The sequence below is a fragment of the Agelaius tricolor genome, unplaced genomic scaffold, assembly GCF_023055355.1.
Source record: "Agelaius tricolor isolate 1412-34295 unplaced genomic scaffold, bAgeTri1.0.p SCAF_17, whole genome shotgun sequence".
In the NCBI taxonomy this organism is placed as follows: domain Eukaryota; kingdom Metazoa; phylum Chordata; class Aves; order Passeriformes; family Icteridae; genus Agelaius; species Agelaius tricolor.
The window spans coordinates 8,183,521-8,200,333 of NW_027269277.1; the positions used below are offsets into that span (position 1 = coordinate 8,183,521).

The 16,813-nt window shown below is 51.0% G+C and overlaps 1 protein-coding gene across 4 annotated transcripts in view; it reads left to right on the forward strand.

Annotated features, from left to right (window-relative positions):
* Window positions 1-6,636: 6,636 nt before the first annotated feature.
* DOCK11 (dedicator of cytokinesis 11) overlaps window positions 6,637-16,813 on the forward strand; it is a 79,928-nt gene continuing 69,751 nt past the window's right edge. For 3 of the 4 annotated variants that reach the window (XM_071442339.1, XM_071442336.1, XM_071442337.1), the window contains exon 1: window positions 6,638-6,854. In XM_071442339.1, coding sequence (XP_071298440.1) covers window positions 6,753-6,854 — 102 coding nt within the window. In that variant the 5' untranslated portion in view covers window positions 6,638-6,752. Of the gene's footprint in view, window positions 6,855-16,813 lie in introns of all 4 variants that reach the window. The other variant, XM_071442338.1, reaches the window with a different exon arrangement.

Sequence of the window (16,813 nt, forward strand, 5' to 3'; positions counted from 1 at the left end):
CACACAAAAGGCCATTCAGAAAGGAGCACGACTACTTGTTTAAGCCTGTGGGTAAATTTGTCTTTAACTGCAGTAAGTGATGAGCACATGTTTAGAGCTGTGCCAGAAAGTCTGTTTTTCCACTAACCATAACTCCTTTGATTTTTGTAGGGTTCATGCATATATTTAAATCTATCCTTTAGTACCCTCCTGAATAAAGGCTGGTACTATATTATAGTGATTAACAGAACAGTTTGTTACAGAATCACACATTACTCAAGATCCAGGGAGTTCTCTGGAGCTCTAGTCCATTCCCCTCTGCTCACCCAGGTCAGAGCAAGTTGCTCAGGCCTTTTAGTATCTCCAGGGATGGGCACTATGTTTTTTGTAGATAACCTGTCCCAATATGTGACCAGCCTCACAGAAAGTGTTTCCTTGCTATCTTCCATTCTGCTTCCACTTACTTCCTCTGTTTGCATATCTAAATATCCCAATGCAATTTTTGTCTTTTTAGACCTGCTGGACTTTGCTTAGTTCAATTTGTGCCCAAGGTTTTTAACAGACTCTGTTTTTATGGAAGTAACTGCTCCTTCCTTTTGCTGTCTGAAAACAAATAATGAAGATCAGTAACAAAGTAAGAAAATTTGAAAGGGTGAGAGATTAGTTTATTGACCTCTGCAGAGCATATTGTGAAATAGATTTCTTTGAGCAATGGTGACCCCCCCATACAGGTTTCCAGTTGGCCTCACATAGCTATACAAGGAAACAAACATCAGGAAGTTTTTTCTTCTGTTTTTTCACAGAGTTGTCATGAAAAATACTGGGCTGGGACCAGGCAGCAATGGCATTTTGACCTAAGGGGGGGATGTCCAGTAGCTGTATGTATCCACCTCTTAATTGCTGTAGTCTTTGTCCAAGCTGGAGAGCTGCTCATGGGAGTTGTGTGAGATAATAATCCTCTTGTGTGTGGCAGTTATTGTAAATGATCTTTAAAGCTTTCAAGCAGAGGAAGATAAATAGGGGAGTGCTGATAAGCTGGATGTTGCTGTGTTACAGTAGAGCTCTGTGCTTAGCCTGAACCCTGGGCTTTCCTTCCATCACTCCCATCTGATCAGTTCTGCTCCAGGATGCAGGAGAGAGGGGCAGCAGCTCAGGGGATCATCTCTGCAGTGCTGGGCTCCCCAGGACACAGAGAGACAGGGATTTGCTGGAGAGAGCCCAACAAAGGGCTTGTCAGGGTATGGAGAGCTTGGGAGAGCTGGGTCTGAGAGCCATCTCAGGGGGATCTTGCCCATGTGTAAAAATTCCTGACTGGGTAAATGTTGGAGACTTCCTGGTGCTATCCAGTGGAAGGACAAGTGACCATGGGCACAAATGAGATAGAGGAAATTCCTATGTTTAAATAAACATTTTAAAAGTGTTGGGTTGGGTTATTTTTCCCCTGTCAGAATAGTAAAATACTAGAACAGATTCAAACATCTGCCTTTTGAGGTGTTCCAAATTTACCAGAAATTGTTCCTGCCCTTTCTCCCTGGGGTTAGGGGTGGAGCCTGCAGGGCAGTGAGCAGCCAGGGCAGTGCTGTCCTGTGCAGTGTGACCATGGCTGTGATATCCAGGCTTGTGGTGCAGGCAGCAGCTCTGTGGTTGCTGGCAGGGCTCTCCACCTGTACAGTGAGACCAGTGCTGGCCCTCACCAACAAGCACATCTTGACCTCTCTCCTTCCAGTGTCTGGGTGTGCACAATACATGGACTGAGGAGCTTTTGTCTCTGCTCACTTCTCTGTGGCAGAAGAAAAAAAGCCAGAAAAATGAAGAAGAAGTGGTTTAGACACAGCTGGAACTGCTATTAATCTTATTTGTCGTTCTGCATCTGAAAATAGTTAATGCTGGGTGTTTCAGAAGTGTTGCAGACATCTTTTCATAAAAATCTTTTCATCAGGATTTTTCCTGCTGAGAAGCTGAGAAGCTTCAGCAGCAAAATGTAAACAATGGTAATCTGCTGCTGTGGAATGCAACAGGTGGATCTGTGATTGGTCTCGTGTGGATGTTTGGATTTAGTGACCAGTCACAGTAGAGCTGGCTCTCTCTTTCTGCCTGAGCCACCTGCTTTTGTTATCATTCTGTTCTATTCTTAGCTTAACTAGCCTTCTGAGATGAAACTTTTCCTTCTTTTTCTTTTACTATAGTTATAATGTAATATACATATCATAAAATAATAAATCAAGCCTTCTGAAATATGGAGTCAAATCCTCATCTCTTGCCTCATCCAAAGAAGCAGCATCTTGGTCACATTTTTAAAATCAAATGTGATGAAGTTGCCTTATTTTTCACAAGGTAAACTTCGGAAGAACTTTTAAATATGAAATACAAAAATCTGGCGACTGCAGGGTCAATATTGTCTCTTTGAGGATGTGCTAAGGGCAGCCTGGGACATCCCATGGATTCTCCATTACTGGTGGTGCCTCTGAGTGCTGCTTCACTGACCCTTTGTGCAAGGAGGAGTTTACCCAAGGTCCCTGAAACCCTTGTGTGCTCTTCCATGGAGGTGGATGCCGATGGGAGCTGCCAGGGTGCACCTGCAGCTGCCGTGCCTTCCATCCAGGAGCTGGAGGAGGTGAGAGCAGTGTGCGCTCCTGCAGAGCTGAGTGCCCACCGGAGGGTGCCCTCCTGGGCAGGGCCGTGCTTTGGCGCTCCTCCCATCCCCTGGGCTGTGCCGGCCATCGGGGATCAGGCAGCAGAGGGCGGCCCTTCAACGCCAGGGCTCTGCAGCCCTTCAACGCCAGGGCTCTGCAGCCCTTCAACGCCAGGGCTCTGCAGCCCTTCAACGCCAGGGCTCTGCAGCCCTTCAACGCCAGGGCTCTGCGGCCCTTCAACACCAGGGCTCGGCAGCCCTTCAACGCCAGGGCTCTGCAGCCCGAGGACCGGCCCCGTGCTGCCCAGCTGGAGCAGCCTCCCTCCACAGCCTGGAGAAGCCAAGCGGCTGCTAAGGACAGTGCCACTGCCACCTCTGGCCGTGGGCGACAGGGATGTGGCTCCCGGGGAGGAGCAGCCGTAGCCGAGGTGTCTGACCAGCTGCTCCTGCCATACCTGGCCTTGCACAGTGTTTGTCTCTCCTGAGACCCCCCAGATTTCCCCTGAGCACAGCAGCAGTGCTGGTTGGCTGCGTGTGCAGCTCAGGAGTGGTGGCTGATCAAGATTGCCAAGCACTTCATTTGCCCCTTGCTTTGGCAGAAGGCACAAGATGCACAAAATTTGTTGGACCTGGGGCAGTCTGTGCCTTGGCTTTGCTATCAAGAGGGGTCAGTGTGCAGATACCATTCTAAGGAGACTTTCTGGATTGTTTGGTTGTTTTTTTTTTTAATGTTGAAGTACTTGAAATAGATTCAAACATCACAGCTGTATCTCACAGGAATTTTGAAGCTGGGAAATAGAAGATGTAATGGCATCTTTGTAATCCTCCTCCTGCCCAGCAAAAAAAACACATCTGGATCTGGGTAACTGAGTCTGGCAGGTTCTCTGCAGGAATGCAGGACCCTCCCCAGTGCAGTGAAACTCTTGGTTAATCACCTGCTTCAATTAATCACATTGGTGTTTTTTCTGGGACAGACTCATGGGCAGGTGCTAGTAAGGCCCACAGATAATCACTGAAAGCAGTGAAAAATTGGATTATTGGCTGATAATATTAAGTGCCTTTTATCTTGGATGGCTTGGGAAATTAAATTCTGAGCCTGCCACTAACCCTTCAGTACCTTTGGAAGGTTTGTGGAGCTGGGTCAGGGTCCCCTATGTATGGTTCCAGACCTTATGTCAGCATCAGCTGCACTGACAGATACTTGTCAAAAAAAAAAAAAAAACAAAAAAAAAAAAAAAAAACAAAAAAAACACAAGATTGTTCTTTAGTGCATCTTCTGTGCTATAGTGGTGCTACTGCTAAGTGGGAAGGATACCACTATCAGTCTAATATGATGTCCTCTGGAAATTTTCTCTGTGCTGTGCAGCAAAGCTGTTTTGCCCAGGTTGGCTGCACCTTCCAGCATGTATCTTCACTGGGAACTACAAGTGCTGCTGCTGCTCACCCTCTGATCACTCAGGCAGGTGTGGGATCAAAATGACATTGGGGACTTCAAGGCTGTAGTCTCAACAAAAAGACAGAGATGAAAATATTGGCACATTTGAATCTGTGAGTTCCCCATGCAAACTGAGTTGGAGAAAGTTTTATCTGAGGCAGTGCCACTCCTCAGCACTTCTAAATGCTCCTGTGTGTCCTTGGATGCCTTTCTTGTGCTGATAAACCATTACTGGCCTTTTTTCCCTGTGAAAAAGGAGATGAAAGCTACAGTCCTTGCAGGCCTGGGTTGGTCTGTAACAGCAGTGCTGTGGCTGCTGTTGTCTTGCCTTAACACTTTTTGTGCTTGAGGCTCTTACTCTGATGTTTAGTCTGCCCAAGATGGAATCACAGCTTTCTGCAGGTTGTTTTCATGTGATGTGTCCTTCCTTTTGCTTTCATTTTCCTTTTCATGCTTTGCTTCAAAAAGCAGCCTCTGTGTTCCCTGGTCCTCCCTGGCTGCTGAGCTCAGGTCAGTGGGATGCTGATAGGCAGCTCTTTGGCTGCTGGCACCCAACCAGGCTCATAATCTTAGTGGGAACCTTTTGTTTCTGTCTAGCTAAGAAATGGAGTGTGTGCTTTAGGGAGGGTTTTATTTCTTGTCAAGTGCCCATCCCAGCACTCTCCTCCCCAGACAAACACTCTGGTTCTCAGAGCTGTTCCAATGCAGCAAATGGAAGGCAGGAATGGCTCTGGCAGAGCTGTTGGCCCCAGTCACTGGTGGGGCTCTCCTGCAGTGCCCAGGCCCCTCTGAGGAGCCACAGGGGCCAGGGGCTGTCCCCAGCAGCCAGCAGGAACAGGGCCACCCTCACTCTGTGACCAGCATCGTTGTGTTACCTGTCCTTTTGTGGCCAGGTGGAGGAGACCTAATAATTTTATGTGCCAGTTCACTGCAGGGGAGCTGTGCTGTGAGGATTTGAAGTGGCTGATAAAAATCTCTACAAGAACATTCATGGGTGTGGGAATAAGGAAGTGAACCTCACAGTGCTGCTACTGGAATTGTGCATCACAGTGCTTTTCAACTAACTTGGGTTCAGAAAACCTTCATATTTGTGAAAATGCAAGTTCCTTAACTTGTCAACTTTTTCTATCCTGCATCTAATAGATACTTGATAATTAACAATAAAATTTCAGATTTGTTTTGCCTCTGATGTAAAAACCCAGAGCAATGTTTCATATGAAATGGTGACTGCTGCCCCTTCCGTGAACTCCTAAAAAGCAGAACAATAATTGGCTTACATGCTTTGGGAGTCATGAATAACATTTTAAATGGTTTGGATCATAATGGCTGTATTCATTTCCCCCTACAGATTGGCTCTCATAATCAAAACTACTTCTCTATAAGTTGTGTGATTTATGGGATGCCTATAATTCCAGTGAGATCCTTGTAGATAGTATTAAATCAGTCATATGGCACAATGTGTGTAAATTCCTATGACTACATGGTAACTCTGTTCAATTCAGTATCTTGCTGTGAAGACACAAAACACAAAATAAGTAAAAAAAAAATTAAAGGGCTTTAATAAACAAAACAAAGGCTCACCATTGTAATTTCAAAATCACCATCCTTCAAAGAAGTGCACAATGACAAAATAATGAGGAGTAGGAATTGAGTCCTAAGGAATCTTCTTTTCATATCCTTATTTCTTGGTTTTGCAGCTGGGCAAGCAAATGTGATCATGGCCTCTGTAATCAAAGCAGTTTAGCAGTTTTCTATAGCAAACTCGATAGGTTGGATATTTTCTCATTTAACCCCAGCTCACAGCTCAGCTGCACGCAGCTGTTCCATCCCTTCACCCCAGTGGGATGTGGGGGGAGAATCAGGAGGGTGTAAGTGAGGAAACTGAATACAGTTTAACAAGTAAAGCAAAAGTCACTCACACAGGCAAAGCAAAACAAGGAATTCATTCACAACTTCCCAGGGCAGACAGGTTCAGGCATCCCCAGGACAGCAGAGCTCCCTCATGAGTGATGGTGACTTGGGAAGACACTCTGAATGTCCCCATTCCCTTCTTCTGACCCTGATTTATACCATCAGCTGATGCCACAGGGTGTGGGGTGTCCCTTGGGTCACTCGGGGTGAGCTATCCTGGCTGTGTCCCCTCCCAGCTCATTGCTGCAATTTTGGGGTGGGGTGAGGAGCAGAAAAGTTCTTGCCTTGACTCTGTGTCAGCGCTGCTCAGCGGTAAGGACAACATCCCTAATCATCAACACAGTTTCCAGCACAAATCCAAACCACAGCCCGCTGCCCTGGTAAATATCACCAGCACAGAGATGCTCAGTAGACAGCTCTTGTCCTGGGTCCAGCTTAGCCTTGCAGGAGCACCTGGGAGAGCCGGGAGATCACGATACCCCCTGCCCGCTGCCCCATCCCGCGAGTGCCGTTGTTCCGAGCCCGCTGTCCCCGGCTCGCCGTGCCCTCGCTGGCCGGGTCGCTGCTGCATCCCCCGGGGCTGTGCCTGTGCCGGGGCGGGCTCCGGGCCACCTGCGGCGGGGACAAAGCGGGCCCGGGCGGGGCGGGACAAAGCGGGGACCCTCCCGGGCCCGCCCCGCGGCTCCGCCCGCCCCGGCCCGGCCGCGCCCGCCCGGCGGCAGCGAGGGAGCGCGGAGGGAGCGCGAAGGGAGCGCGGGGCTCGGTTTGGCTCGGCGCGGATCGGATCATGTCGCCATGTCGGAAGTGAGGAAGTTCACGAAGCGGCTCAGCAAGCCGGGCACGGCGGCCGAGCTGCGGCAGAGCGTGTCGGAGGCGGTGCGCAGCTCCTTCGTCCTGGTGAGCGCGGGCAGCGCCCGGCAGGGGCCGCGCCCCGGCCCCGCTCGGCAGCGGGAGGAGCCCGGCAGCGCTGGGGACGGGCAGAGCTGGGCAGGGGATGCGCCGAGAGGAAGAGGAAGAGGGCCTGGAGCAAGGGCAGAGCTGGGTCGGGGCTTGGCAGAGCGGGGGATGCGCAGGGCGCGGCGGGGCAGGGTTTGGGAAGCTCCGGGCAGGGGATGAGGAGGGCGCGGCTGGGCAAGGCAGGGGATGAGGATCTGTCTATGGGGTCCCCTCCGTGTGCGCCGTGCCGTGCCGAGCCGTGCCGAGCCGTGCCGTGCCACCTGCGCCACCGCGCCCCTCTGAGCGCTCCGGGCCAGGAGCATCGCAGGGAAGCGGCGCTCGGTCCTGGCGTGGGGCGGCGGCAGCAGCACTGGAATTAACGGGAACCGGAGTGCGGGGCACCGAGCAAACAGGTGACGGAGTAACGGGGTGCGGACAGTGTGAACCCGGCACATGGACAGGGCAGGACTGAAGGGCACGGCCGGGCAAGGCGGGAGGCACAGGCGCTGTGAGCCGGGAGCCCGACAGATCCCGATAGATCCCGATAGATCCCGGAATCGCGCTCAAGGGTCTGGGGTGAAAGTCACGTTCGTGGTCAGCTGCGTTTCATGCCGGCATGTGGGATGCTGCAGCAGGTTGTCTTTGTTGTGCTCACAGCTGTGCAAACGGCAGCGCTGCGCCTTGGGAGGATGCCGGGGTCAGCTCCCAGCTTCCCAGGCTTTGTTGGATGTGTTTCACTGGTGCTCATTGAATTACTCTAGCGTGTGATCAACTTTGACCTTGACTTTGATGGAAGAAAGGTTAGGCAATGGGAAATGCAGAAAGTGCAGTACAAGTTCAGCAAATAATTCCTATTAGTTCTCCACTGTTAGATTGAATGGCATGTGCTGTTAAATAAATTGAGAGGTTTTAACAATTATTTTAAAAACAGAGTTCTCTTGTAAATTTACAGATTTTTAAGCCAGAAAAAAAGCCATGGTGATAATCTAGCCTGATTTCCTTGTACTAGTTTTTGCTTCCTATGTGCAGTTGTTTGGAGATTCTTATGGGCTTCCATGTGATTTGCTTTCCCTCTTTCATCAACAATACACAGGGACAAAGGCTTTGTACAAGCGGATGGAACTTTTCATTAAAAATAAAATTACATATATAGGACCAGAAGGGCTTTGGTTATGTGGTGCCCGTGTCAGGTTCTTTTTCTCAGAAGGGGAAGGGATGGGTGGGACTGCAGATGAAGATAAATAAAACCTTGACAGGAACCCAGAGGAGCATCAGAGTCTGTCAGGCAGCCACTCTTTTTCTGATCCCCTCTAGGGTTTCATTGCCCACGCTGTCCCTGCCAACTTCTCTCTCTCTCTGGCAGGCAGATCCCCAGAGCTGCTGTGCTGCCTCATGTGTTTGCAGCCAAGCACCAGAGGAGGGTGAGGGCAGGTGTTCCTGATCCAGGTCCTGGCAGAGGTTCCTGCTTTCCACAGTTCAGCAGCAGTGGATAAATCCCAGCACTTCTGCATCACTGGGAAGGGCCATAAGGCACTGCAGTGATCAGGGAGTGGGGAAGGAGGTGGCACAAGCTCATAGGACTGTCTCAGGTGGCATTTTCACCTTCCTCAGTGATTAAGGATGAGGTGTGCTCCAGCAAAAAGCTGGCTCCTCTCTATCTTCTAGTTTGTCATCTTTGTGAGGAAGGGATGTCTGTGGTTGTTGGGAGGGTGCAGAGAGGATCCTGAGAAATGATGGTGGGGAGTGGTGGAGGGAGGGTGGGGCTGAGAAGTCGCAGTTTCTGATCCTGTTCCCGAGGTGAGTCTCAGTTTTGGTGCTGATGGTGCTGGGCAGCCACAGAGCTGTGTAAGCACCTCCCCATCCCATCTGCCCTCTGCTTGCCACAGCCAGTGTGGGGCAGGTGGAAGGGCCCAGCAGTCAGGACTGTGATCCCTCACCCTGGGGAGTGCTGAGCTCAGGGAAGCTGAGGGTGGCCAGTGGGTACAAGGGGAGTAGGAGCTGGTGTTTGATAACTGGGTGGAGCAGGCTGGCAGCAGGTGATGCTCTGTGTCCCAGCATGTCAGGAACTGGGACTCTATGAAGCAGACTGGAGTTGCACTGGAGCCTTTGCCTGGCAGGATCCCATCCTCTTCCTGCATCCTGGACAGAGCAGGTGATGTTGAGTCAATAAAAAGCATGTGAATAGTTTAATATTCCCTTGGTCATCTTGTCAAGTGCTTTGGCTGTCTGCTTGCCTTGGGGCAATAATAGCTGAAAGCACAGGTATCTCTGGCAATAATAGCTGAAAGCACAGGTATCTCTGGTGCTGAGCATGAAGGGGATGAAGGGTGGTGGGCAGAACTAATGCTGCAGGTACCAGAGCCCACACCTCCATCCCCTGGAGGAGTGGGCACCGTGGGGCTCTCTCAGTGCCTTGGGTGAGCTCAGCCCTCTGGGCATTCAGGGCACGCCTCGAGACAAGGAACTGTCTGGAGTGAGCAGCTGTTTGTAGTCAGTGAATGAAATGCTCATAAAAGAAAACATCTCAGTGAGGAAAGCTTTTAATGCCATGGAAGTGGTCAGCTTGTCCAGAGCCACAATCTGTGTGTTTAAGGAGGTGTCTCTCTAGCCAGAAGCACCGTGTCCAGCCCCAGGAGTGTGATGTCTGGTACAATGTGGTTACAAAGCTGCTGTCTTGCAGGAGCAGTGAAGCCCATGCCATCTTTTATTTCTGTTCCTGGTTTTTGATTTATGCCTGTCTAGTGCAAGGAGAGTATTTACATTGTTGATTTTGGCAGGGCTTTGCTCCTTTGTGCTTGTGAAAGGGAGGTGTTGGATATGGTGGCGGTTGGCAGTGAGGGGAGCCTGTCCCTTTCCAAGGTGTCCCGGAGTCCCTGTGTCCACACTCTGCCCTTTGGACCAGCTGCTAGGATGCAGTCAGAGCTGCTCCTGTCAGGGTAGGCAGAGCTGGAAGCTGCAGCAGTGGAAATCAGCACAGGCTGTGGAGGGGAGCTCAGGGACACTTTGGTCCCTGTGTGAAGCACAGGGAAGGATGAAGAGCCGTCACCTGGGGCTCCTGCTCCCTCTCGCTCTGCTTCTGTTCCCAGCATCCTGGCCATCATTCTGGCCTTGCATCTCGTTCACAGACAGGCTGTGCAGGGGAGCTCTGGGGAGGGACAGTTCAGCAGGAATCCCTTGAAAGCAGGCACAGCCCTGCTGGGAGTGCCGGTGCCGCAGGCAGCGCTCTGTGGGAACCCTGCTTCTCCCTGTGCTCCTCTCTGCACGGGGCTGCAGGGCAGATTGTATCAATTTCAGCTTTGAATGGTCCCTGATGTGTGCTACTGATTACAGCTAGGGATGAAGTTTGGGCTGGCTAATTGACAAATAATGTCACTGTTTAAATAAACAGACAAATTTAGTGGAAGTGTTTGTTGGCAGGTGGGATAAATGACACACTTGAAAGGTAAAGGGAAATTTTAAGATTAGGTTAAAGAAAGGAGCAGTCAAAGCCCAAGTGTGATAACCTAAACCAATCTTGACTGAAAGACGACCCAGCTTAAACCTTGGGGCACCGACAGTAAAATGCTGTGTTAGAAGTGCAGCTTCAGAGCCAAAGTGCTGATGGTACCTGGAAGAGGCATCTGGGCTAGAGCTGAAAGAGAGCAACCAGGGACCTTTGGCAGGGGATGGAGATGGGTGATTCTGGCTCAGACCTTCAGTGCAAACTCCCTCCTCCCATCCTCTGATGTTGCTGAGTAACAGTGGGAAAGTTGAGCAGCAAGGAGGGGAACCCTGCAGTGCTGGGGGGCACTGCTGATGGGGGCCCTGGGCAGCTGCAATCTCAGACTCTCGCCAGCAGGATGCACCTGAGTGCTCAGGTGGGCAGTCCTTGTTCTGATGGAAGTGCCTGTGCCCCTCTCCTCCGCTCACCTGCAGCCCATGGAGTGCAGTGGGGCATTGCAGAGTTGAGCAGTCTGAGCTCACGTGTGTGAGTGAGATCCTGGCTCTTGTGACACTGCCAGGACAACAGCAAGGGCTCTTCCTTCTGCCTAAGGACCAGATCAGCTGCACTTGTTTGGGTGGATGTGAGGCCAAAGCTGAACCCCCTGTGCCTGCCCTGTCTCTCTGGGATGTTCTCAGCAGCTCTGGGGCCCTGCAGGGAGAGGGGGCTGTGTCTCAGCCCAGTGCAGGTTTTCCAGAAGTGTCGTTCTCTGTGTCGTGACAGGGAAATTAAAAGTGTGGGAGGCACAAGATCAGAGCAGCAAGCACTTGGCAAAACAGAGATGATGCATTTTCCCCCAGTGCTGCCAAACCCACTCATCTGGTGGCAATTCAAAGTCTCGCACAATTGCCCTGATTTTCTTTAGATCATTTCTATACAGTTTGACTGAAGATGCATTTACTGCTTTGCCATGAGGAGTTTAGAAAGGGTGCAGAGCCAGACTATCTTATCTGAGAAGGAGCAGCTGCAAAAGATTAGCCCACGCTGGGTCAGCCAGGCCAGGGGAGCATCTCTGGGTACCCCCAGGGCACAGCTTGGTGCCACTCACAGCTCTGGGCCAGCAAATGGCAGTGGGAGAGCCTCTGCTTACAAACAACTGTGTGGATCCTTGCCACCCAGAGGTATTCAGGGCAAGTGTCTGCTCTTTGTGGTGTGCTCCCTGAAAGCTCCCTGTGAGAGGGTGGGCAGCATGCCAGCAGGAGATGGGTTTTGTTTGATCCTGGCTGGGCTGGGCTGGGCTCCTATGGGTGGCTCAGTTTCAGTCAGACACAAAAAGGAGATATAAAGCTCCTTAATGGTGATAGTAAGGAGGTTTTGACTGGAGGCAAAAAGGCATTTTGTTCTTTCTGTGGTTTTTTTTTTTTTTCAGCTTAAACTATATTATTAGTGTCTTGATTTATGCTCATGCAGAGGAAATCAGCTTTCTGCATAGAATTCTCTTTTAATAAGCTAAATTCACTTTGATCAATGTGAAGCCTGTTTATATGCAGCGTTTGTAGTGATCTTGGCACCCAAGAGAGACAGAATATATGCCTGTTCCCCTGGGGGTAGTCAGCATGCTGTGTTTGCACAATTTACATAGAAAAACAGACATATATGAGGCACGGGAGGAAATTCTGCCCCTGCCTCGGTGGGCGGGAGCTTTGCTGTTGCTTTAAGCAGGGCAGGGTTTGCCTGCTGTGCCTCCAGAGCTGGCCCTGCTGACTCCTATAGAAGTGTCTGTGGAGAGAATCTTGTTCACAGGGGCTTATTCGAGAAAACACTTTAAAGCATTCCTAAAATTAATCCCATGCTTTCCTGAATCAGGGCTCCTGTGCCCTGAGGGGCTGGATTTAGCCCAGGGCTGGCCAAGTGTGCCAGGGAAGTGGCTGAGTTTGCCCCTGCCTGAGCACACACCACTTGTGGAGTGGATGAAGGGCTTGGCTTGATGGAGAGGAGCAAGGCTCCAAGTACACCCTGTAGCTGTGTGGGGACAAATCTCTGGCACACCTCCTGCTGATACCCATCCTTAACAGATGGAGCAGTTCCTTGCTCTTCTGTGTGCCGAGGTGTGACTGTTACAGCATGAGCTACAGTCAATGTGTCCAGTTCTGGAGGTTTTTGGAAGCAATGACAAGGTTTTGATGGGTGCAAAATCTTATCCTTCCCTAGGCATCATTTAAATGTTTGTGTCCTCCTGCCTGTTATAGGAAAGCTCTGGGAAGAGAACGAGGCACCACATGTGTTTATCTCCTACCACATTTTGCTAGCTGGGGCTTTAGCACTCACTGGGCAAGGCTGAAAGTGCTGAGGACAGTGTCATGGAAATGCAGGTGTCCCTGCCCTGGCAGCATCTGCCCCAGCCCACCCCTGTCAGTGCAGTGAGATGCCTGGAACAGATGGTTGGTGGTGCTGCCTGCAGCCACTGCCAGCACTGCAGCTGGGATTTGTGCTCTCAGAATACAGAGAGGGGATGGCTCCTGGGCTTTGTTTCAGCCTGTTCTGGTATCTGGAGATATTTGCAGGTATCTCCCCCAGCACCAGGAGCATTTGAACCAGCAGAACCTGCTGTAGTGTGTAGTGTAGCATCATTTTCTATATGCAGCTGGGTGGCTCTTTCATCATTTCACTTAGCCCTCTGCATGCTGATTTATTATCTCTAATGGTGCAAAACTGCACAAAGCTTTTGACATTTCTGTGGCCTGAGAATGCAAGTCAGGGTCACACAGAGCAGCTGAGCAGCAGCCAGGCCTGGGGTACACGTGTGCTTCAGCATCCCTGGTTAATTGGCCTCCTCACTCCTGCTTTGTGCAAGGAAGAAAAGAGTAGTTTCTTATACCTTTGTGGCCATTGCTGTCATCTTAAAAATGCTGGAATATGTTTCCCTGTCACCAACTCTTCCATCTCTTTCATTCCCTTAAAAGTACAAATCAAAGCTCTCCCTTGATGGCTCCTCTTTCCTTCAACACAGCCCTGACTTATCTTTACAGCTTTTCCCTGCCTCCTGCTGCTTCTCTAATGGGGTCAGGGCTGCTTGTTCCTGACCCCTTCCTCACCCCTCTCTCTCACTGAAAAGCAGTTTCTTCTCTCCCTGTTAATATCTCCTGTCACAGGACTGTTCCTGGGGAGTGGTTGCATCTGGAAGGAGACTGTGCTGCTCCACAGCATTCCCCACTCCTCCCCTGCCCCTGGCTCCATGCTGGGTGACATCCCCACTGCAGCCTGGCCTCTCTCCCCTGGGCAAGGACACTGCAAGGGAGAAATGACATCTCCCCTGTGCAGTGGTGGAGCTGCTGGTGTCAGAGTGCTGCACACTGCTCTGGAGAGCCATCACAGCCATGTGTGCCTGTGTGTTGGCAGTGGCCTGGAGCCTGGGTGTGGGCTGGGCTGCAGTGTCTGTGTGTGGAGCAGGGCACATGTCCTGCAGCTCTGGAGGGCTCAGAAGGGCAGCTGGCTCTGTGTCTGCCAGGGCTCTGCCAGCCTGACAAGCACAGCCTCTGCCTGTGGCCCTTGGGGACATGGGGTGAGCTGAGCAGGGCCTCCAGGGAGCTGTTGGGCATGGGGTGAGCTGAGCAGGGCCTCCATGGAGCTGTTGTGCCAGCCAGAAAGGGATGGGGGGACACAGGGACATGAGGGGGTGGTGGGCAGGAGCTGCATTTGTGACAGGGGCAGGTAGAAAGGTCTTGGTCAGGGGAGGGAAAGGGAGCCTCCATCTCTTGGAGGGAGATGATGGTGCTGCCAGGCTGGGCTGAATGCCCACAAAGCTGGTGTTGAGGGAGACAGACCCAGCTTCCAGCACAGAACTGCTTTCCCTGGCACTTTCAGGTTCCAGGAGAGTTGCCCTGGACTCAGGTTTTTCATTCCCTCTCTGCCTGGGGAGCCCTAAACTCTCCCTTGTCCTGTTGCATGATGTTGCAATTGTAGGGATGGTTTTATCTGGAGAAGCTTTGGGTGCTTCTTTGACAGCAGCACTTTGTGGGTGGGTTGAAGCCTTGAAGGGTCCTTGAAGCCTTACAGAGCCCATCCACAGCCTCCCCTGTTTGCTGGGGGGAACAGAGTTAAACTTTACAGCCCCTTTGCACCTGTATCCAGTGCCTGCAGCCTGCAAATGGAGCAAGGTGAGGCTGAGACAACTTCCTGAGCTGCTGAAACCACCCCTGACCTGGCTGGGTGTTCTCTGTGCTGCTGAGACACCCAAAACTGCCCTGGGACTTCCTGCCCTGCTCTTCCCCTCTGTGCTCCGTGGGCCTGCACTGTCACACACACATTTGCTGAAAAATCCTTTTGCCAGGGTTTTTCTCCTGAGAAGCTGAGAGGCCTCAGAAATGAAATGCAAACAATAATTATCTGCTGCTGTGGAATGTGGCAGGTGCATCTTTGATTGGTCTCATGTGGATTGTTTCTACTGGATGACCAATCACAGGTCCAGCTGTGTTGGGACTCTGGTCAGTCACAAGATTTTATCATCATTCTTTTCTAGCCTTCTGAAGAAATCCTTCCTCTTTCTTTAGTACAGTTTTATTAGATATTTTTCTTTTAATATAATATATATCATAAAATAATAAATCAACCTTCTGAAACGTGGACTCAAGATTCTCATCTCTTCCCTCATCCTGGGAGCCCTGTGAACACCACCACACTGGCCAAGTGTCCTGCCCTGCTGCTGCTGTGTCCCTGCCCCAAAGGGGTGGGGTGGGAGTGCTCCCCTGCTCCCTGGGGCAGTGTCTGTGCTCCTGGCTCAGCCCTGCGTGCGAGCAGCTGCCCAAGAGAAAAACAAGAGTTTGAGACAGACAGGAAAGGGAAGGGTTCTGCTTATGTGCCATTAATTGCTTTAAGATGTCCTGGAGCTGGCTATTCTGGACTTGGATGCTAAATATAAAACTGATACTACATAAATAAATGATGGAATACAAGTGACATCTGAAAAGCACTTTGGGATGTTCCAGCTAAGAACCTAAATAAATAACATGTACTATTGTCGTTGTAATTACTATTTTCCTTTTTTAGCATGCCTGTGTTGCAGAATGCTTTGAGAAGTCATATCTGGCAGAAATTCAGTTATCCCACAGAAACCAGTACCCTTTTGCCAATTTCTATTAACTCTATTATTTTCGAAGGAGGAAATCAAAGCTGTGACGTGTTTGCACCTCTCTCATGCTCTGCAGCAGATGCTCAGCTGGATGCAGGTGCAGTTTGGCTGACACAGAGCTACCCTGGTGCCTCCCTCTGCCCCTGGAGGAGGAGGGCTGGGTTTGACCCAGGATGTGCCTGTTCAGAGCCAGGATGTGCCTGTGCAGGCAGGGACTCACAGGAGACCCCATGGCAGAGGGTGCTGAGCTGTCACTGTCACCCAGCAGTGCTTGGTGATCCTGAGGAAGGTCAGGCACAGGCACAGGGGTACTGAAAGCAAAATGCTTGTCCTGATGCACTGCCCTGTGCAGGGACAGTGCTGGCTCACCTCAGGTGTGTGCCCATGCCAGACAAGGGCCGTGCCCCCAGCTACCTCTTGCCAGTGCTTCTCCTGCTGCTCTGCACCTGTTCAGGGTTTCCAGAGGTGATGTGTGGAGGTGAAGTGCAGCTGGGCTGGAGTGGCAGCGCTGCCTTCCCAGCCACTCACACTTGGGCTGTGAACTCTCACTGCTCCATTGCAATGCAGCTGTTTCCTGGGGCCTGTTTGCTTAAGTGATTATGCAAGAATCTCAAGCTTTCAGGAAAAAAACAGCAGTTCCTGCCTCTCGTGGCTGCAGAACTCTGCTTCAGAATAGGATCTGCTAAAGGCTGTGAACTGTGGAGTCCATTTCTGAGTAAGTGGAAGGAAAATGAAGAGTCACGTGCTGATCATTCTGGTTTCCTGTAGTTCTAAACCAGCTTGTAGACACTTCAAGGCCTGAGTTCATTTTATTTGACAGGCCTAATAATGACAGCTAAATGTTTGCATGTCTACAGTGACATCAACTTTTTGACTATTTCTTCAAGCCTTCCCCAAGCTGGTGTCCCACACCAATACTGTGTTGCTCTCAGGGACAGCAGTGTGACTGTAGGCACTTTGTTTTTTCACTGGGAAGTGAGCATTGCATTGAAGAAGGAGACTTCCACCTTACAAAGTACCCAGAACCCAGGTTCTGGTGCCCCCCAGGGCTGTGGATGCAGGAGGGGAGGGCTGTGGGTCGGTGAAATGCTTTTGCACAGAACTTGGGCGGGGTGGAGGGAAGCACAGGAGAGGGGGCTGGCTTCTGATTGGAGCTTTAGGATGGAAAGAGTGAGTCATTTCCACTGCTGATGTTTTCTTGCAGGGTGCCAGGGCTGTGCACTCATCCTCCCCTTCCCCACGAAGGCTTTTTATTTCTCTGAGAGCTCCTGGAGGTGCAGCCATCTCTGTGCAGTGCAGGGAGGGTGTGGGACCAGGGCAGGAGTGGGGCACAGCAGCCTGGTGCTGGCTCTGCACTCAGAGCTGGAGCAG